The following is a 19,495-nucleotide window of genomic DNA, read 5'->3' as shown; positions in this document are numbered from 1 at the left end:
CCTGCTAGAAATCAGGCTAGTGGCAGCTTTCCAGAGGCAGGGCTGGAAGGGGCTTGTGCAGGGGACTCTGGGCCGGATGGAAAGTTTCTGTTTCTTGATTTTGTCACTGTTATGCTCAGTTTATCACAACTCATGCACCTAAACCCTTAGAATTTGTACTTTTCCTGTACATCAGTTTACAAATGACAAGCATGACACATTTAAGCAAAAGCAAAAAAACAAAAAACAAAAAAAACCACACATACTCAAAAGAAAAGCCTGCATTTCTATGAGCATGTATTTGTGTACCTAAACAAATGTACAGCCAATGGAACAGATGAAACCCAGCAATACGTGATACTGGTCTCCCCTGCCTAAGGGGGAAGGGGCTACAAGAGGGCTTAACTCCATCTATAATGTTTTTCATAATAAGATAACAGTCTTTAAGATTGTGTGATGATGAAATGGGCTGATATTTTAAAAGCCCTTAGAACATTGTGTGGCATACAGCAGGCACTACTTAAGGGCTTGTTACAACAAAAGTAATAAAGTGAAAATGTTTTATGGGATACAAATGGTACTCTTAAAAAGAAACCAGGATTAAAAGAAACATAAGAAGAAATATATAAGGTATTACTTGTGACTTTCCATTCAAACCTTTGTGTCTTACATATACCAATATATCCTTACAGAAATGCAGACTTTCTGAGCACATATTTTTACATAAATGTGTCATAATAGCCATACTTAAAAAAAAAAAAAAAAAAACTGCTCTCCTTGAAGTACAGCAGTGACAGAACAGAGAATCACGGGTCTAGAGACCGAAAGATGGGGGAGATAAAGAGAGAGCCCGCTGGGCCACTGGGGGTGGGGGCGGCAGCACCGGAAACCTCAGCCTGAAGGGATCCCCATGTGGGGGAGGGGGGACCTTTGGTCTCTCCCCAGCCTCTTCCTTCCCCCTGGCCTGGGGCTGGGTGGGGAGGGGCAGTTCCTCTTTCCTTCCCAAGCACTGAGGAGGCCCCAGCTCCCAAGGGGCTAAGAAGCTGGAGCACTGGGGAGGGGGAAGAACTGAGCCAGACTCTTGCAAGACCCCCTCCCCCCACCAGGAAACATGAACAGGAAAGACAGCAAGAGGTGAGAGGACCCTCCCCAAGGAGACCGGGAGTACCCTAAGCCCTTGGGCCTCTGGCTACACAGGAAGGCTGGGGAGTACTAAGGCAGCCAGCAGGGGGTCGGGCTCTAGGGACAAGAGCTGGAGCAGGGGCAAGGGACACAGGTGAACAGTACTTCAGGGAGTCCCGGGCTGCTAGGGCTGGGGCTGTGTGTCTGAGCATCTGAGGCTGGTCCTTGCTGTCTCTGGAGTTTCAGCTGCTCTGTATCCCCTTCTGCCCCGCCCCCACTCCTCCTTGCTCCCTAGATTAGGTGTCTCTGTCCTCCCGGGGCTCTTCCTGGTGTCCCTTGCTGCCCCCTGCTCCTAAACTGGAAACTCCAGGCTCCTGCCGGGCCCTGCCCCAGGGGAGTGGAGTATGACGCAGGGCAAGGCGGCTCTCCTTCTTCTTAAACCCCTCCTGGCTGCTCTAGGCTCTATGGAGAGCGGATCGTCCACCGGTAAGGGCCTCGCAGCTTCTGGAACGGGCTTCCCATGACCTGGACAAACTTGCTTTCCTGTCCTCCCAGGGGCGATGGTGTCTGGGTCCCTAGCCTGAGTAACTCCTCCAGCCTCCTCTGGCATGTCTCTGATGGGCAGAGGGGTCCCCTCCCCATAACATCCAGCAGTTTAGTGGCGGAGACCTGGCTGCCTCATTTTCTGGCTGTGTGACCTTAGGTAAGTCACTTAATTGTTCCATGCCCCAGTTTCTTCCTCTGTTAATAGAATAACACCCCCCCACCCCCCCAGGGGGGTCTGGGAAGTCCTCAGTGAGACAGTTTGGAACAGTGGTTCCCAAGCTTGAGCATGCATCAGAACCACCTGGAAGACTTGTAAAACCCAGACTGTCAGCGGCACCTGGCTGGCTTAGTCGGTGAAGCAGATGGCTCTTGATCTCTGGGTGGTGAGTTCAAGCCCCATGATGGGGACAGAGATTACTTAAAAATAAAAAGTCTTTAAAACACACACATACACTGGGCCCACATCTAAAGTTTCTGAATCTGTAGTTCTCTGGTGGGACCTGAGAATTTGTATTTCTTTCTTTCTTTTTTTTTTTTTTTTTAAGATTTTGTTTATTTATTTGACAGAGAGAAAGAGAGATCACAAGTAGGCAGAGCAGCAGGCAGGGAGAGAGGGGGAAGCAGGCTTCCTGCTGAGCAGATGCAGGGCTCAATCCCAGGACCCTGAGATCATGACCTGAGCTGAAGGCAGAGACTTAACCCGCTGAGCCACCCAGGTGCCCCAAGAACTTGTATTTCTATCGTGTTTCCAGGTGTTGCTGGTGGTACCAGTTGGACTATGCTTTGAGAACCACTGATCTAGACAAATGCACAAGCCTCCGCCCAGCACATATTCAATGCTCAGTAAATGCCAGCTCAAGAACACTCAGGACTGATTCTCTGAACCCTGAGGATGCGCCAGGGACATGGCAGTGCCCTTGTGATGAGGGTCGCCTCACTTCTGCTTTCACTCTGTACCCTAGGCCTGGCTTCTAGTTTGCCCCATCACTCTCTTTCTCTGTATCTCAAGTTCGACTTCCCCATCTCTGGCCACTTAACAGGTTCAGCAAGCTAAGTCCCTTATTATTTTTTTTAAAGATATTATTTATTTGTTTGTTTGTTTGTCTGTTTGAGACAGAGAGAAAGAGCACCTGCACGAGTGGAGGAAGGGGCAGAGGGAGAAGGAAAAATGGACTCCCCACTGAGCAAGCTTCAGGCAGGGCTCCATGCGGGCCTTGATCCCAGAACCCTGAGATCATGACCTGAGCCCAAAGCAGACACAACCGACTGAGCCACCCAGGTTCCCCAAACTAAATCCCTTATTTAGCACTTTTGAAAAGCAAAGCATTGGATGTTCATAATAAATTCCTGGGGAAAGTCTAAGGATGACAGAAACTGAAGCTCAGAGACATTAAGTGACTAGCCAAAGTCACACAGCCAACATAAATTCCTCTAATCCCACTCTCTCTAACCCTTGTGGAAGCCAAGCCCATTCAGCTTGGATTCTGCTCCCTCCTTCCTCTACTATCCCTGTCTCTCCATTACCCTCTTTCCCCAACTGGAACACAAGCCTCAGGGAGGCACAAGGCAGAGCGAGGGTTATTTTTAAACTTTCCTTGAATCTGCCTCACCCCAGGGACCCTGCCCAGCTCTGAAGAGCCCTGGTGAGGCCACTTTGCACCCATGTCTTCTCTCCAAACCTAGGGACCCAGGCTGGTGGCTAAGACTCAGGTCCTGCCAAAGTACTGGCTTAGGGGAGGGGGTCTATCACCTTAGGAGGCGGTCCAACTTGGGGAGAAGGGACAGACTGCTTTCATGAAGCCTGGGGGAAGGAGGGACCACCACTGGAGAGCAAAGGGGAATTCTGAGGAGTCTCCCTGAAGGCAGAACCTGGCAAGGACAGGAAGGAATGACTGGGGGAGTATGGGTAGGAGGGGTGGGATGCTGGTGTCCCATGCATGATTCCCTGGGAGGTCAAGATACATTCCAGGATTCTGCCAACAGGAAGTGTCTCCATAAGGCCTTGGAATTACAGTCAAGGGGAATTTGGGGGCAATGCCTGGAGGAAGGAGTTCTGACAATTCTGTGGAAGGTCCTTACTAATCCTGGGGGTCGTCTTCTCCATGATTTCCTTGGGGTTCTGGATGGTCTTGAGAGTCTTTTCCCCTGATTCCCTGAAGGGGGCAGGAGTAACCCTTTGAGTTTGTTGGTAGGAGAAGGCTCCCGTGATCTGGAATACTCCAGGGGTTTTCTTCCATGATGTCTTGGGGTTTTGGGGTCAAGAAGAATTCTGGGGGTCTGCCCGAAGGACAGGGTTCCCATGATTCCCCAGGGACTGTGCCCACAGGAAATCCCACCAGGAATGCCCAGGAAAGACAGGGGGGCGGGGCCGGCCCCGACAGGCCCGGCGCCACAAGACGTGCCCCAGCCCACGGGAAATCAGCAAGGTCATGGCTTCCATGGCTCTGGGCATGCTGAATGAGGGCGGCTGCAGTGAAGATGAGATGCTGGAGAAATGCATTCAGTCCTTCGGTGAGTATCCCCTTCCCTGGCCAGCCGCCCCAGTCCTAAGGTGGCAAAGCATCCACCTCTTTCTAGGCCTCAATTTTGGGTGGGTGGGGGGTATAAAGTGGTAGCAAGGGTGTGTGGAATGAATCTCAACCACAACATTCAGGACGAGAGAAACACACACATTTCTTTTTCCTGAGATGCGGAGGGGGAGGAGGTCTGATGCTATTTCCATCTACACCATGACTTGCCAGGTGCTATGCTTGTCTCTGCCCGGTACAGACAAGCAAACCGAGACACCCTCAGGAGGCCAAGCTGCCTGCCCTAATTCATGCAGGGAGAAAGAGGGAGAGCTGGAGTTCGAACAAGTCAATCCCAGGGGCTCTGGAGACCATGCAGTCTCTTGCCCAGGACCCATTCCAACACAGAGTCTCCTTCTCCCGCCCCTAGACTCAACAGGAAACCTGCGCCGTGGAGACCACATTCTCAACATGGTACTGGCTATGCACAGCTGGGTGCTGCCTTCTACCCACCTCGCTGCCCGTCTGCTGACCTTATATCCTCCCAAGGCCATGAGCAGGGCATGGAGGGTAGAGGGCAGAGACCCGAGAGTTGGGGGAGATGGGGACAGGGTGAACAGGCAGGCTTGGGATGCTGGATATCAGAGCCTTGACCGGAACTCAAGTACCAGGAGGCCACAGGGAACACACAGGAACAGAGGCGGCTCCAGATCTGTCACCTGCTCAGGTAGGGCTGGGCCCAGACCTCTACTCCCATGACTCAAGACGCCTGTCTTGTTCCCTACCCCAAAAAACACCTCCCAGAGATTCCCCAGACTGATTCCTCACAGACCTACTGGCCCTGCTCCCCCAAATACCACTTCTGAGATAGGCCTTGTTTGGTTCCTAGGACCCTCCCTATTCTGCTCCTTAGAGCCCTTACCTCTTAGAGATCCATGACCAGATCCTAGAGACCCTCTCATAACTGATGCCCAGAGACCTCCAGCTCTAATCCCCCAAACTCCCATATGACCTGGCCTAACTTTTAAGACCATTCTTACCTTGTTCCCCAGACATCTCACCCCTCAGAAGCCCCAGTTTAGTTCTGGAGACCCACCTTCCACTATCCTGCTTCCTAGCAATCCCACCTCCAAGAGGTCCCCCCAGTTTTTCTCCCATTGAGTCCCCAGCCTGCAGTTAGAGGCCCCCAGCCCTAGAGACAGCCCCGTGTGGTGCCTCTCCAAACCCTAACCTTCCAGAAACCCCCAGTCCAGTACCCAGAGACTCCTCAGCCCAAGAGACCCCTTTCAGAGAACTTCCCCATGCCCAGCCTCATCTCACCACCTCTAAACCACCCTCAGATACTGGCTGACCCAACACCCTGAGACTGTACACCAGGAGCCTCAGTTAGAAGAGGTGATAGGTCGCTTCTGGGCCACTGTGGAGCAGGAGGGCAACTCTGCCCAGAGGAGCCTGGGAGACTCCTCCAACCTGTGAGTCAGTCACTCTCCACCCCCATTCTGTCGTCTCCCTCCTCACCCCCACATCCTCCACCCTGTACAATACCCTGCCCGATACCCTGTCCCTCTTTGCTCCCAGCCTGAGCCCCGGTGGCCCTGGCCCCCCGCACCCCATGAGCAGCCCAGGCCTAGGCAAAAAGCGCAAAGTGTCCTTGCTTTTCGACCACCTGGAGACGGGGGAGCTGGCTCAGCATCTCACTTACCTGGAGTTCCGGTCCTTCCAGGCAATCACGGTGAGGAGTCCCTTCCCCCACCTGGGGGTGACAGGGAGTGGGGTGGAGCCCAGGGAGACTCAGAGGACCCCTAAATGGGCATTAGGCAGAGATCTCAGACTCTCAAACATGGGGGCTAGAAGGTTAGGAAAAATAAGTTAAGCTGGCTGAGGACAGAACTCCTGGGTTCAAATCCATCAGCCCTTCCTTAACTGTGTAACTTTGATTTAGTTTCTCAACCTCTCTGGGACTTAGACTTCTCATTTATAAAATGGAGATCATAAGACTTCATTAGATGGTTGGGAGAATTAAATTAATATGTCCATTTAAAAATGCTTGTCAGGAAATGCCTGCGTGGCTCAGTCATCTGACTGACTCTTGATCTCAGGTCTTGATATCAGGGTCATGAGTTCAAGTCCCACATTGAGTGTGGAGCCGACTTAAAAAAAAAAATACCTGTCACAGTGACTGGCACACAGTAAGTGCTCAAAATATTTCATTAATTATTCATTTATTCAAGAAGCATTTAAGTTCATTGTGCCTCAGTTCCATTATCTGTAAAAAGGGCAATTTAACACTTCCTGCCTCATAGGATCAGTCTCTTGTCCAGAGTGAATGCTACCTGGTAGAACGATCTATAATTGCCATGTTTTGCCATATTTTACCCACCCAAATGACAATTTCGTATGCTTCAACCTATCTATAATTATTAGCTATTGCCATCACCACTTAAAGGGAAGATGGTGATCGGGTTTCTTAACATGGAAATTTCCTGATCCATCACACACTGCACACAGAGTGTGGGACGCATAGGTATGGAACACCGACCCCTTGAGCAGGACAAATAGAAATTGCTTTCATGCCTTCTTTGCCATCCTTCCCTTTGCTCACTGAATACCAGTCAGGTATACAGTTTGGAGCAACAGACTGGGTTCACACCTGTGTGACCCTGGGCAAATTATCCTCTCTGTGGCTCAACCGGCTTCATCTCTAAAACGCGAATAATACAGTAGGGTATTCACTCGGTAGAGTTGATGTGAGGATTAAATTAGTTGATAGGACAGAGGGCTCAGAACGGTGTTGACTTTATTTAAGCATTTCTCGTCAGCGGAATGGGGCACGGTGATGTCAAGGACATGTGACAGCCAGACTAGGGCCCCAGAGGTCCTAACTGCTAGGGGGATGGGCAGTGAGGACAAGGCTGAGGCGCCACTGCCCACCCTGACGCCCACCTCACCCCCAGCCCCAGGACCTGCGGGGCTACGTTTTGCAGGGCTCCGTGCGGGGCTGCCCGTCCCTGGAGGGATCCGTAGGGCTCAGCAACAGCGTGTCCCGCTGGGTGCAGGTCATGGTGCTGAGCCGTCCTGGGCCCGCACAACGCGCGCAGGTGCTGGACAAGTTCATCCAGGTGGCACAGGTGAGGCCTGCCCGGAGGGGCTGAGGGGCTGAAAGAACGGCCGGGCGCAAATATCTGACCCCCACCCCCACCCCCACACGCCTCGCAGTCCAACTGCCAGGCCCTCACCACCGCTGACCAGCTGACCAGCCCAGGAGTGAGGTTATCCACACGCTGGCTCTGGCCCCGCCCCCTTCGCGTCACGCCCACCCCGACTCCGCCCTGAGGTCCTAGTCCGGAGGTTCTAACCCGGGACTGTGACTGCACTTCTTCCTTGACCTTGATATTACCACGTCAAACCCGCCCTGGCCCCATTTGGTCCTTGACGTAGCTGTCGATTATGTCCTCTCTTGGCCCGTCCCCCAAGCCTTATGCCCGAATGTTCTGTCCACAGGGCACCAAAAGCGTCTCTGGCAGGCCCCCACGTTTGTGTCACCCCCCCACCCCCGTCTCTAGGTCCCAGCCGTCCCTTCGGGACAGACTGCATGCCTCCCTCCGCATCACGTCAGGTCTCTCTATGGCTCAGCCTCATTGTGTCACAACCTCTCTCTTCCCCTTCCCTAAATAGATACCTTCGCTCCTTTCTAGAGAAAAGGGAAGCCTCCTGCCACCACCGTGGCCACACCCCTCGCGTACTTCCTCTCAGGCCACGCCCTTCCTCATCTCCTTGCCTTGCCTGTGCGGGTCTCTGGGACCTGGAGATTCCAGCATCCCCCAGGGGTCTCCTCGATCGGGGGGGGGGGGGGGGGGGGGCTTCCATTCCTCTCTGGCTCCACCCCATCCCCACAGCGACCTCTGCCCTGCAAACTTGGAAAAGGGGAGGATGGGGCAGTTGGCCCTGCTGCTCAGCTGACCCCGCACTTGTCCCTCTTGCCCTGCTGATGCTTCCATTTCACTCTGGCCCCATTCACCTCTGCCGGGCTCCTAACTCTGGCCCAGAACCCAGGTCATCTCCCTTCAGCTGTCTGACTCTCAGAGCAGTCTGACCCCCAAGCGCCTGTCACCTGACATCTGTCTGAATTCCCCACACCTGTCTAATCCTCAAACCTATCTAACTCCTCACACTTGCCTGACTCCTACCCCCAGTTCTTTCTGACCCCATGTCAGTCTGTCACCCGCCTGACCCCCCACATAATGCCTGTACAGCTGCTTGCAGCCCATTCCTTCCTGACACTCCCACCTCCAGCCACTCCACTTCCTGCCACCTCCCACCTGATGCTTACAGTGGCCCATATCCACACATGCCTGACACCCCAATTCAACTGGAATGCTGTCATGGGAACCCCCATTTTGCCTCTCCCCCATGTGATACCCACCATCTCTGCATCACCCTCCCTTCCTAGAGGCTCCACCAGCTGCAGAATTTCAACACACTGATGGCCGTCACGGGAGGCCTGTGTCACAGTGCCATCTCCAGACTCAAGGACTCCCATGCGCACCTGAGCCCTGACAGCACCAAGGTGAACCCCCTCTATTCTCCCCAAAGTTCCAGCGGTCAATTATCCTGAAGCTCCACACTCTTCCCCCATCCCCTCCAACCCTAGCCAGGGGCCCTGGAGCCACCTGGAGATCTTGCCCCTCCAAATGGGACAGAACCCCAGACTGTCCTCCTCTGTCTTTCTTCCTCCTCTTCAAGCATGCACACCTCACGCTGACCCCTCTCCACTGTTTCCAGTCCTAAGCAGGACTGGAGGGACTCAGATGAGAGAGATGGTAGCAAAGAACTTGGGAGTCCCAGGTGGGGACTGAAATGATGCCCCTAAGGATACCAAATTTAGGCCACCCATGGGAGGAGCACAGGTTAGGCATGTCCCGGGAAGTGTATGGGGAGAGTCTAGTGTGGAGGTCAGGACCTGGCAGGAGATTAGGCTGGAGATGCCCAGTGGAAGATCCTGTTGAGATCTGTAAGCTGAACTAAGGTGTCTGGGCTTTATCCAGAGGGCAACGGGGAGCTAGGAAAGGTTCAGTAATGATGACTCATTTCAGTTTTGGGAAAAGCAATGATGACAGATTTCAGTTTGGAGTGGGGGGAATCACTCTAGCCTGGGGAATGGAGGATATGGAGCTTTTCTGAGATGGGAACCCAAAAGGAAGAGCAGTTTGGGGGGGGAGGGGATGCTGAGGCCAATGTGGGACATGGAGGTAGATGTCCAAATTACCCCTGGGCCCCTGAGAGTGCAGAACCCAAATGGGAGGCTGCCAGGACACTCCCCTCCAGGGGGTGAAGGGAGCAGAAATGGCCTCTCTCACAACACCTGCCCCCCACAATATGCCCTCCCTCACAGGCCCTTCTGGAGCTGTCTGAGCTTCTTGCTGCGCACAACAACTACGCGCGATACCGCCGGGCCTGGGCTGACTGCACAGGTTTCCGGCTGCCCGTCCTGGGTGTGCATCTCAAAGACCTGGTGTCCCTTCATGAGGCACAGCCCGACCGGTTGCCTGACGGACGCGTGCACCTACCCAAACTCAACAGCCTCTACCTGCGACTGCAGGAGCTGGCGGCCCTCCAGAGGCAGCAACCCCCATGCAGCGCCAGCGAGGACCTGCTGCACCTGCTCACGGTGAGCCGCCTTGCCCCACCCAGGCTGGGGGCCCAGGGATTACACCTACAGGCTCTGCAGACTTAGGATCCCGGGTGCAGGAGGGTCCACGTCCTTGTCATGCCCATTCTACAGATTGGGAAACTGAGGTCCACAAGGTGAAGTCACTGATCTACTGTCCCACAGCAGTAAGACCTGGATTCGAACCCAAGCAGGTCAGCCTCAGAACCCGTGTGTTACCATATGTTAACTACCACACTACATCTTCAGACTGCGAGTGTGTGGTTCTGGCTGCATTCTATTTATATAATTTTATATATGTATTCTCTGCCTATGGATCTAGAAATTGAGAGAGACTGGGATTCTGAAGGCCATGGAGTCTAAGACTGATTTTCAGACCCCAAGACAGGACCAGCTACATAATTCGCAGTGCCTGGTGCAAAATGAAATGTGGGGCTCCTCACTCAAAATTCTTCAGAATTTCAAGATGGCAACAGCAGGGCACTAAGTGAAGTAGGGCCCTTCTGAATGTGGGCCCTGCTTGTGAAGCTGACCTTGCCCTAAGATGACTGGTGCCCAAAGCTCTGTGCTCTGCTGATTCTAGAAGGCCATCGAGCCCAAATATTTATCGAGCACCTGCTGTGAGCCGGACACTGCTTAGCACGTCGGGGGGAAAAAAAACTGCTGTTCTTGTGGGGCTGACTTCCCAGTAGGAGAGACAGCCAATAAAACAAAGTAAATGAGTAAATCATATGGTCTTTCAGAGGTTAAGTGTTAATAGTGAAAACTAAAGTAGAAACCAGCAAGGAAAGTCATAGGGGTTTACAAGTTTAAACAGGACCCAACATAAGCCTCAGTGAGAAGATGGCATTTCTAGACCTAGGAAAAGGGGGTATGGAGATGGACCGGGGCCTCGGTGGGAGAGGGGAGCCTAGGAGTCCCCGGAAAAGAGGGGCTTCGGGAAGAGGATGTAAATGGGGATCCAGGCAAGGCACAGGCCGTTGGTAGGAGGATGGAGACAAGGCTCGGTAATGCCCTTTCCCCCCTCCCACCCCACAGCTTTCCCTGGATCTCTTCTACACAGAGGATGAGATCTATGAGCTTTCTTATGCCCGGGAGCCCCGCTGTCCCAAGAGTCTGGTAAGAACTGCCCCCTGCCCCCTGCCCACCAGCCCAAGCCCACACACTGACTAACTGTTCCCCTATGTCCTTGCCCCAGCCACCCTCCCCCTTCAAAGCGCCCCTGGTGGTGGAGTGGGCCCCTGGAGTGACACCTAAGCCCGACAGGGCCACCCTGGGTCGGCACGTAGAGCAGCTGGTGGAGGTAAGAAGGGGACTGTGGCCTGGCCACTGGGGGCCAGGAAGGAAGGCATCTGTACCGTCCTGACCCAGAAGAGATCCAAGACCAGGAGGATCACGGTTTGGCCTTACTCTTTTCCATACTCCTCTGAAGTCTGTGTTCAAGAATTACGACCCTGAAGGCAGAGGAACTATCTCTCAGGAGGACTTTGAGCGACTTTCAGGCAACTTCCCCTTCGCCTGCCATGGGCTTCACCCACCCCCCCGCCAGGGGTAAGTACTCCTGACTTCTAGGTCCCCCAAAGATGAGGACGCTGGGGCTGCCGGGACTCCTGCGAAAAAGGGGCCAGTCACGCTGAGGTACAATCTCTGCCCCAGGAATGGCTCCTACAGCCGAGAAGAGCTGACAGGCTACCTGCTCCGGGCCAGTGCCATCTGCGCCAAGCTGGGCCTGGCCTTCCTGCACACCTTCCAGGAGGTCACCTTCCGCAAGCCCACCTTCTGTGACAGCTGCAATGGCTTTGTGAGTACCCTGCCCCTCTATTGGCCTTGTGGCCCATCTTGCCCAGAGAGTCCCAGGTCCTGACTCCTCACAGCCCAGGTTCCAAAAGCCAGCCCTGCCCTAGAGGGCTCCCAGGCCCCAAGCCCCAGATGGTCACCAAATTCCAGAAAATTCCCCAGTCTCAAATAATCCCACATCTCATATAAACCCTAAACACTGAATATGCCCAGAGTCTAGATAATGCCGAAATCCCAGATGATCTCCATCTTGGATCGCTGCCAAACTACGAATAACCCAAACCCTAGATAATCCACAGACCTGGGTAGATCATCTCCAAACAGAATCCCTTTCCAAGTCTTTAGACTCCAGAGAATTCAAACCCTGGATAATTTTCAAATTCAAGGCCTCCTCAAACTCTGGATAACAGACTGATCTCTCAATCTCCAAACCAACACTAATTCACAAACCTTGGGTTACTTCCCAAACCCACGTTTTCATTCACTTTCTATTCACGCAATACCTCCTGCATGCCAGATTGTTCTAGACTTGAGGGCTGTGGACGGGGGCACACAGCAGAAGACACAACAGACACCATCCTTGCCCATAGAACTCATGGTTCATTAATACCAGATTTTTTTTTAAAGATTTTATTTATTTATTTATTTGACAGGGAGAGATCACAAGTAGGCAGAGAGGCAGGCAGAGAGGGAGAGAGAGAGAGAGAGGAGGAAGCAGGCTCCCTGCTGAGCAGAGAGCCTGATGCGGGACTCGATCCCAGGACCCTGAGATCATGACCTGAGCCGAAGGCAGCGGCTTAACCCACTGAGTCACCCAGGCGCCCCATTAATTCCAGATTTTATCTAATATCCCAGGTGACTCCCCAAACTTACAATAACCCCAAATTCCTTTAGTCCCCACTTAAACCTCCAACCTTGAGAATTTCCCAGACGGTCTCCATACTCCCAGAGACCAACCCCAGCCCCATCCACAACCCTCTTTCCCCCACAGCCTATGTCACCAATTCTGCTTTCTCTTCCCAGCTCTGGGGCGTCACCAAGCAAGGCTACCGCTGTCGGGGTGAGTGAGGCCTCAGTGGTGGGAAGGAAGGCCAGCACCTACAGGCCAGATGAAGGGGGTGCCCAGGCTGGGCCTCTGCCCGCTAACTGCTGACCTTCCCCCAGACTGCGGGCTGTGTTGCCACAAACACTGCAGGGACCGCGTGAAGGTGGAGTGTAAGAAGAGGCCAGTGGCCAAGGGCGATGTGAGCCCCCCTGGAGCCCCCATCCCACCCACACCGGTTCCCCATACCAGCTGCGGTAAGACCCAGGGTATGGCTGCCCTGGGAAGGGGGCATAATGGATGGGGCGGTAAGTCCAAGGTCATGAGGCCTTTCCCATCATACCCACATCCCTCTCATCTATCACCCTACAAACAGGCTCAGAAGACAGTCTCTCCTACACACTATCCCTGGAACCCGAGACAGGGTGCCACCTTTGCCATGCGTGGACCCAGACAGAGCCCCCGCACCTGGAAGCAGAGACGGTAAGGAGGAACTGCCCCGCACAGTCATCTGGATACAGGGGAGAGCCATTTGCCTGGGGGGAAATCCAAGCTGATTTGGGGAAACATAGGAAAGTAAAGAGATGCAAGAGTCCTGAATTGCATGGGCAGGAGGGTACAGATCGTGGTTCATTTCTAATGTTGATTGAAAAATAAAATTTACAGTATGTTGGAGTAGCAGGTAGCCAGTAGTAGAACAGAAAAAGGATTTTAAGGAGAAAAATAGAAAAAGAAGAAGGCAAGGAAGAGGCCAAACACACCAGGAATTTTAACTGGTGTCAGTGGAGGAAATCTTACTCTGTGAAGGTAGAGACCTTCGGACTGATTTCAAAAATCAGAACATCCGGAGGAGTTTTCATTCATCCCCTAAACAAAGTCAGGGAGAAGCTCTGCCTGCCCCTGGCAGTGCCCCGACTCCTAGACGCCACCCCCCTACACCGCCCCGTGACCCAGTGTCTTCCTCCTTCCAGGTGTCCCTCCCAACGACTGCCTCGCCGCCTTCCCAGCCCTCCAAGCCGAATTCCTAGCCCCCGCTTGGGTCTGCTGTGTCTCACCTTTCCCCAGAGTCAGTCCCAAGTCCTGTTATTTGGCCTCTGGCAGGACCCCCAAAGGCACCGCCGCTTTCCCAGCCATACTGCCTTTGGTAAAGAGTTCATCATCATCTCTTCCTCGGGAAAGTGATTTTCTTCCTTTGCCTCAGAGTGGCCACAACCTATACTCCCATTTCCCCGCACTTCCTATCTGTATGGTCTCGTGTTGGATACGTGTAGACTTAGGTATTACCCCACCACCTCCTTATATCTCCATTTTACAGATGAGGAAGCTGAGGCCCAGGGAGGTTAAGCTGCTCTCCAAGGTGGCAGAGCCCCTAAGTGTTGCAGGCAGGACTCAAGTCCTCAGAGAAGAAAGCTCCTCACCAGTATGCTACACTGACAGTCAGCATGGGTCAGGCCGGGCACTTATATTCCTACCTCTGGGGTTCCAGAGACAGGAGAGAAGGCTAGAGTAGAGGTGGAACAGGGAGCCTGTGAACACCCGAGTCCCTCCTCTGCTCAGAGCCCTTCCATATATCCCTCTCACTCAGGGAAAAAGCCAAAGCCCTCACTGTGACCCACCTCCCAGAATCTGTTCCGTCACCTCTCGGACCTCACCTATCACCACTCACCCCCTTACTCATCCTGCTTCAGCTACACTGGCCTCTGTGGTCCCTGAACATGCTGAAAATACTACCTCAGGGCCTTTGCACTGGCAGTTCTCTCTGCCTAGAATGCTCTTCCAGAGGCCCCTCTTTGGGACTTAGGTCTAATGTCGCCTTCTGAGAGAGGCCCTTCTGACCATACTCAAAGTTGCAATCCACCCTGCAGTCCTGCTCTTGCCTTTTCTCCAAAGTTCTTAACCATCTAACAAACTATTCTTCTTATCTATTTATCTTGTTGAATGTCTGCTCCTCTTCACCAGAAATTGTCAACTCCAGAAGAGCAGGGATTTTATAATCTGTATTTTTTCACTGATGTACCCCTAGTGTTGAGAACAGGGCATGGCACATGGCAGGCACCTGAGAAGTCTTTGTTTAATCCTAAATGTCTCCTTCCCCGCACCCACAGGAAGGGAAAGACGTGTTGCTAAAGAGCAGAGGACTGCGAGGGTCAGAGCAATAGGGGCCTGTTGAGACCCAGGGGACAAACACATCCCTACCCCTCCCCAAACCGGAGCACCCCAGACCTGCACCCCCCAAGAGATAGGTCCTACAGCTGTCATCAATTAAATTTATTTTCCAGAGAACACGGTCCATGTTGTGGGGTGGGGGATGTGGGGAGGACATGTGGGACCTTAGGAGCAGGAGATGTGGGGCCTGGGAGTCAGATGCCAAGAAAAACTCAAAGTGACTCCCAAGGATTACCAATGGCATGTCACAAAGGATCCCTCCATCCAACCACCAGTCCCCCTTTATTTCTTCTTCTTCTTGCGACCCCAGTTCTGGTGGCCTGCCTTTCGCCCACCTCCGTCCTCTCTTCTGCTCTGCCAGCTGGGCATGGGAGCCTCCAGCTCATTTGGACGGCCCCCCCGGTCTGGCACGTTGCCCATAAGCACCTGAGAGTTGATGAGACTTGAGTTTCAGGGAAGAAAAATGAACAAGGGGACCAGAGAGCCAAGTTTGAAGGCCAAGGATGTGGGGGCCCTTCCCCACTCCTAGGCACCCACCTTGTTAATGGCACAGCAGGTCCCTTGGCGGGCAGCCTTACTGGTGGCTGGGACAAGACGAGACAGGTCTGCTCGGGCAGCCAGGACGTGTGCGATGGAGACATCTGATTCTGGGGTCAGAGCCTCTCGAATTGGGATCAGCACTGCCTTCATGGCTTCTCCTTGGGCCTGGGGAGGGGGGCATGGAGATGGTGGCCAAGAGCCCTCCCCAGGTGGGGTCTGTCCCCTTGCAAGCATCTCTCTCTCTCTGCTTAGGGCCTCACCTCCCACATTCCTAAATACGAAGTATACCTCTGAAGACACTCCCAACTCGGAGCTGGGCATTCTAGAATGCCCTGGGCCTCTAAATTCTAGAATTTCCTGGAGGCCCTGAAATTCTAGAGCCCCAAACCTTACCAGATTCTAAGAAATTGCTATAAGATCATATTCCTGGCCCCCGTTCTTCCTTCCTGTAGTGGTAGCCCCCACAATTGGGCTTCCTGTTCCTGTCCAAGTCCTTTTTCCACACCTCTGCCCGATCACTCCAGTGGAAAGACGATGTTGTGAGGTCCAGGCGTTTCAGGAGCAGGCAGCGGCGGCAGCAGTACTGGTCTCCCAGCCTTTGGCACAGAGACTCCAGTGCCTCCTGGGGAAAAGGTCTCAGTCATGAGATGGGTCTCACTCCCATCTCCAGAGAAGGATGCTGTTGGCATACAGTCATACACAGTCTTACCCATCTGGGTGCGTCCAGGGGGAAGCTAAGGAGGGGCTGCAGGAACCCTGGGGGCAGGGAAGGCAGCAGCTCAGAGATCTGACGGGAGAAGGGAGTCTGAGGTTGACCAGGCAGAAACCAGATGTACTCTCCGTGGATTCCAGTTCCCCATGGCCCTCAGGACCCAGGCCTTGGAATCAATAATGGTGGTCACAGCTCTAGAAAAACATCCCGGTGGCTGGGGCACTCCAGCCAGAACCGCTTTTGGAGAAGGACTCTACCCCTACAACGAAAGTGGGGTGGCCCCAGTACGGAAGAGACTTCCAGCTCTCTACCTTGTCATGTAACTCCCACAGCAGCCGGCTGGCGGCGGTCCCAGGCTTCGGCCTGGGCAGCCCTAAAGCTCGGAGGGTAAGGACCAGTTCCTGAACCATGCCAGCTCCCTCCTCTGCCCCCTCCCCACAGGGCGGTGCGGGGCTGGGATCCAGCCGGCGATACAGACAGAGGAGGCGGGCAGCCTGCAGCTCCGAGCAGAGAAAGCCTAAAAGGGAAGTGTTGCAATCAAGGAGAGCTGCCGTCCCACCGACCCGGGTCAAAAAGCTCCACCTGGTTCAAAACTTCCAGGCTTCCAATCCTCAGGCCTTCTAGTTCCGTCCACCTAGAACCCTGGCTCCACCTCCAGGATGAGCTCCACCCACTCGGAGCCCCAGTCCCCCATTCGGAGCTCCAGTCCCCCGCTCGACTTCGAACCCCGCCCACATCAGGACCACCTGGCCGGCTACATCAAATCCAACCCACTAGAACTTCGAGACACTCAGGCCAAAATTCGAACCCCACCCACCTCGAACCCTCCCGCCCGCCTCAAATCTAACCACGCCCCCCTGGAGGGGGCGAACCCTGGCTCCGCTCGGCTGTGCTGAGCCCGCCCCTCCGGAGGCAAGAGAGCCAAGTAGCCTCGCCCACTTCCGCATCCCAGGCTCACGCAGCAGGCGCAGGCACGCGCCGGGATCCCGCAGCGCCGCCGCGCCCTCTCCGCCGCAGAGCGCGCGGTCCGGGCAGTGCAACTCCTGCAGCAGGCCGGCCAACTGTCGCAGGAATTCCTCCTCCGCGTCGGGGCCTGCAGGAGGCCGGAGAAGTCAGGTCGCGGCGGCGACCCCCGCAACCCCACCCCTCCGGGCTGCCCGCTCCACACGTACCGTCGCCGGCCCTCAGCGCCTCCGCGCTCTGTCCTCGCTCCCGCTCCAGGGCGCCCAGAGACGCCAGCTCCGCCGCCAGCCGCGCACACAGCGCCCTGAAGTCTGGACACGAGGGGCCCAGCGACGGCGCCCCCGGGAAGCCCTCATACCTGTGGCAGGGCAAGGCAGCAGGAGGGGGTTGGGAAGGCCAAGAGCAATTTCTGAGGGCAAACCTGCCCTTTCCCGTTACCCGCCTCCACCCCCCCCTAGCCACACCCCGTTCCCCTTACCCCAAGGCCAGCAGGTCCCGGGCCACCGAGGCCCCCTCCCGCGCTTCCGCCTCCGCCCCCTCCATGAAAGCGTCGCCTCCTCGCCAGGTGCGCGCCCCCTGCCGGCCGGCGGGAGGCCCCGCCCCAGGAGCGGCGTGCGCCGTCGGCTCCCTGCAGGCTCCGACCAATCAGCCCCTAAGGGCCTTCGGCGTTTCGATTGGTACAGGTGGCCGCAGAGCCCGCCCCCATGTCAGCCCGCGCCGGGAGCTACAGCGCCGCGGTTCCGGTAACCGCGTCTAGACCGTGGAAAAGCCCCGGGTCTGTAAATCCGCGCGTGCATTCAGGCTCCCAGCTGTCGCGACAGGCCAGCGGGTGTCGCTATTGCAGCGACTTAGAAACGGCTTTTTTTTTTTTTTTTTTTTTTTTTCTCAGTCTCGCTCAAATGCCCTCTGCTCTTGAGGCAGATTCTAGTGGTGTTCTCCGAGCTCCGCTCCGAATGCAGAAACTTATTTCCTCCTTTCCAGCGTAGGGTTGGAATTACGTCAGGGACTCAGGAAGCCCAGCTCGCCCTCTCACACACACCCGCCCTCCTCATCGATCACAATGCATCAGTGGAGCCTTCACCCCTCTTTCTCCCTAGGTCTTGGAGAGGAAACAGGTGCAATATACTGTTGTGATTAAAAGAATGCTCCCTGGGAGTCAGGCACACAAGGTTAGGGCTTCATTCCACCACTCCCCACCTCTGTGTCCCCGCCAAATTGCTTCCCATCTGTAGAATGTAAATAAAACTTACCTTTTAAGAGTTATGAGGATGAGAGTCCTGTATGTAAGTGTTTAGAAGACATATAGGGGTACTCAGTTAAACCATATGTTGAACATTTTGTGTGTGCTACTAGGCTAAGTATCTTAGATCCGTTTTAGGGAGGAGAAACGGAGGTTCAGACAGGCTAAATCAGAGTGAATGTGTGGTGGTGCTAGGACTCAAATTCACATCTGACTCCAAAGTCCATGCTTTTAATCACTTAACCTAGTACTGTTAGTACTATTACTGTTTTGGTTGCTGTTGTTAAAATTATAATTATCTATAGTGCTACCTACCCCAAGGCTGGGTACTCGTACCTTTGTTGACCTTAATAAAACATTAAAAATTGCTCAAGTCAAAACCTTGGAATCGCAGCCTTGATTCTTTTCTTCTTTGCAAACTCTTTATCTACATTTGCGGATTCTACCTTCAAAATGGATTCATTACCTTGCCCACTTCTCCCTGCCCCCACTGTTCTCACCTTGATCTCCTGTACCCTGACCACAGCAGTCTTCCCCCTTGCTCCCTCCCCAGCCACCCACCCCCTACTCTCTGTTCCCCATGGGCAATCAGAGGTAGTATGTAAACACCTGAGTCAGGTCACAGCCCTCCCATGCTTAGAGCCTTGCCTTATCTCCAGCTAACTCAGGGTGACCAGCAACATCCATGCGATGGCTCTCCAGGACCCACAGATGTGCACTGGCTCCTCTCCCCCCCTCATCCCCTAAATACCTTCCTCCCCGATTTGTCCCCTCCAGACACTCCCTCCCTTGAAGTCCCTCAGACTTACCTAGACATGCTAGACACGCCCCTTTACCTAGAATGTTCTTCCTGCAGACATCCACAGGACTCCCTCACCTTCTTCATGGCTTTATTCAAATGCCAGCTCCCTGGTGACCCTGACTAGAAATGACTGTATCCCCCATCTCCACTTTACTTTTCTTTACAGCGCATATCATTTCTAACATGTCATTTATTGTCTCCACTGTAAAGTTCATAAGCTGCTCGTGGGGAAGGATTTTTGTCTGTTCTGTTCAATGCCTTGTCCTTGGTGCTGAGAACAGGGCCTGGCATATGACAGATGTTCGGTAAGTGTATTTGAGTGACTAAATGTATAAAACTCAGCCAGAGGGTCTGCTTGGGACTAAAGGATGTGAAGGAGAAAGGACAAATCTGGTAGGCGACTGGTTCGGT

General features: G+C 54.0%; 2 protein-coding genes across 4 annotated transcripts; one reads left to right on the top strand and one right to left on the bottom strand.

Annotated features, from left to right (window-relative positions):
- Window positions 1–954: 954 nt before the first annotated feature.
- RASGRP4 (RAS guanyl releasing protein 4) lies at window positions 955–14,944 on the top strand. 2 transcript variants are annotated; one of them, XM_082709079.1, is made up of 17 exons: window positions 955–1,113; window positions 3,974–4,158; window positions 4,585–4,690; window positions 4,819–4,881; window positions 5,495–5,626; window positions 5,733–5,886; window positions 7,109–7,282; window positions 8,605–8,721; window positions 9,547–9,822; window positions 10,861–10,941; window positions 11,021–11,125; window positions 11,255–11,373; window positions 11,479–11,623; window positions 12,643–12,679; window positions 12,784–12,918; window positions 13,038–13,144; window positions 13,633–14,944. In XM_082709079.1, exons 1-17 carry the CDS (start codon window positions 1,091–1,093, stop codon window positions 13,687–13,689), a joined length of 2,016 nt encoding a protein of 671 aa, XP_082565205.1. In that variant the 5' UTR covers window positions 955–1,090; the 3' UTR covers window positions 13,690–14,944. The 2 variants fall into 2 exon arrangements, with proteins under 2 accessions (XP_082565205.1, XP_082565206.1); XM_082709080.1 differs by lacking the exon at window positions 955–1,113 and adding an exon at window positions 1,662–1,804.
- Window positions 14,915–17,674, bottom strand: FAM98C (family with sequence similarity 98 member C). Of its 2 annotated transcripts, XM_082709100.1 has the most exons (8): window positions 17,521–17,653; window positions 17,252–17,400; window positions 17,038–17,172; window positions 16,391–16,596; window positions 16,077–16,154; window positions 15,873–15,989; window positions 15,365–15,532; window positions 14,915–15,253 (listed from the first exon to the last, which is right to left on the bottom strand). In XM_082709100.1, exons 1-8 carry the CDS (start codon window positions 17,583–17,585, stop codon window positions 15,110–15,112), a joined length of 1,062 nt encoding a protein of 353 aa, XP_082565226.1. In that variant the 5' UTR covers window positions 17,586–17,653; the 3' UTR covers window positions 14,915–15,109. The 2 variants fall into 2 exon arrangements, with proteins under 2 accessions (XP_082565226.1, XP_082565227.1); XM_082709101.1 differs by lacking the exon at window positions 16,391–16,596 and having other exon boundaries at window positions 16,077–16,123; window positions 17,521–17,674.
- Window positions 17,675–19,495: the final 1,821 nt, after the last annotated feature.

The sequence above is a fragment of the Mustela nivalis genome (genome assembly GCF_964662115.1).
Source record: "Mustela nivalis genome assembly, chromosome: 18".
Classification (NCBI taxonomy): domain Eukaryota; kingdom Metazoa; phylum Chordata; class Mammalia; order Carnivora; family Mustelidae; genus Mustela; species Mustela nivalis.
This window is presented reverse-complemented; position numbering and strand designations above follow the sequence as displayed.

What these genes read in the sequence shown, in the direction of transcription:
- RASGRP4 (XM_082709079.1), top strand. Translation starts at nt 1,091, where the DNA reads ATGAACAGGAAAGACAGCAAGAG. An exon ending in GAAATGCATTCAGTCCTTCG is followed by an intron (nt 4,159 to 4,584) that starts GTGAGTATCCCC and finishes TCCCGCCCCTAG; the next exon opens with ACTCAACAGGAAACCTGCGC. An exon ending in GCTGCCCGTCTGCTGACCTT is followed by an intron (nt 4,691 to 4,818) that starts ATATCCTCCCAA and finishes ACCGGAACTCAA; the next exon opens with GTACCAGGAGGCCACAGGGA.
- FAM98C (XM_082709100.1), bottom strand. Translation starts at nt 17,585, where the DNA reads ATGGAGGGGGCGGAGGCGGAAGCGCGGGAGGGGGCCTCGGTGGCCCGG. An exon ending in CGGGACCTGCTGGCCTTGGG is followed by an intron (nt 17,401 to 17,520) that starts GTAAGGGGAACG and finishes GCCCTGCCACAG; the next exon opens with GTATGAGGGCTTCCCGGGGG. An exon ending in TGTGGGAGTTACATGACAAG is followed by an intron (nt 16,155 to 16,390) that starts GTAGAGAGCTGG and finishes TTCTCCCGTCAG; the next exon opens with ATCTCTGAGCTGCTGCCTTC.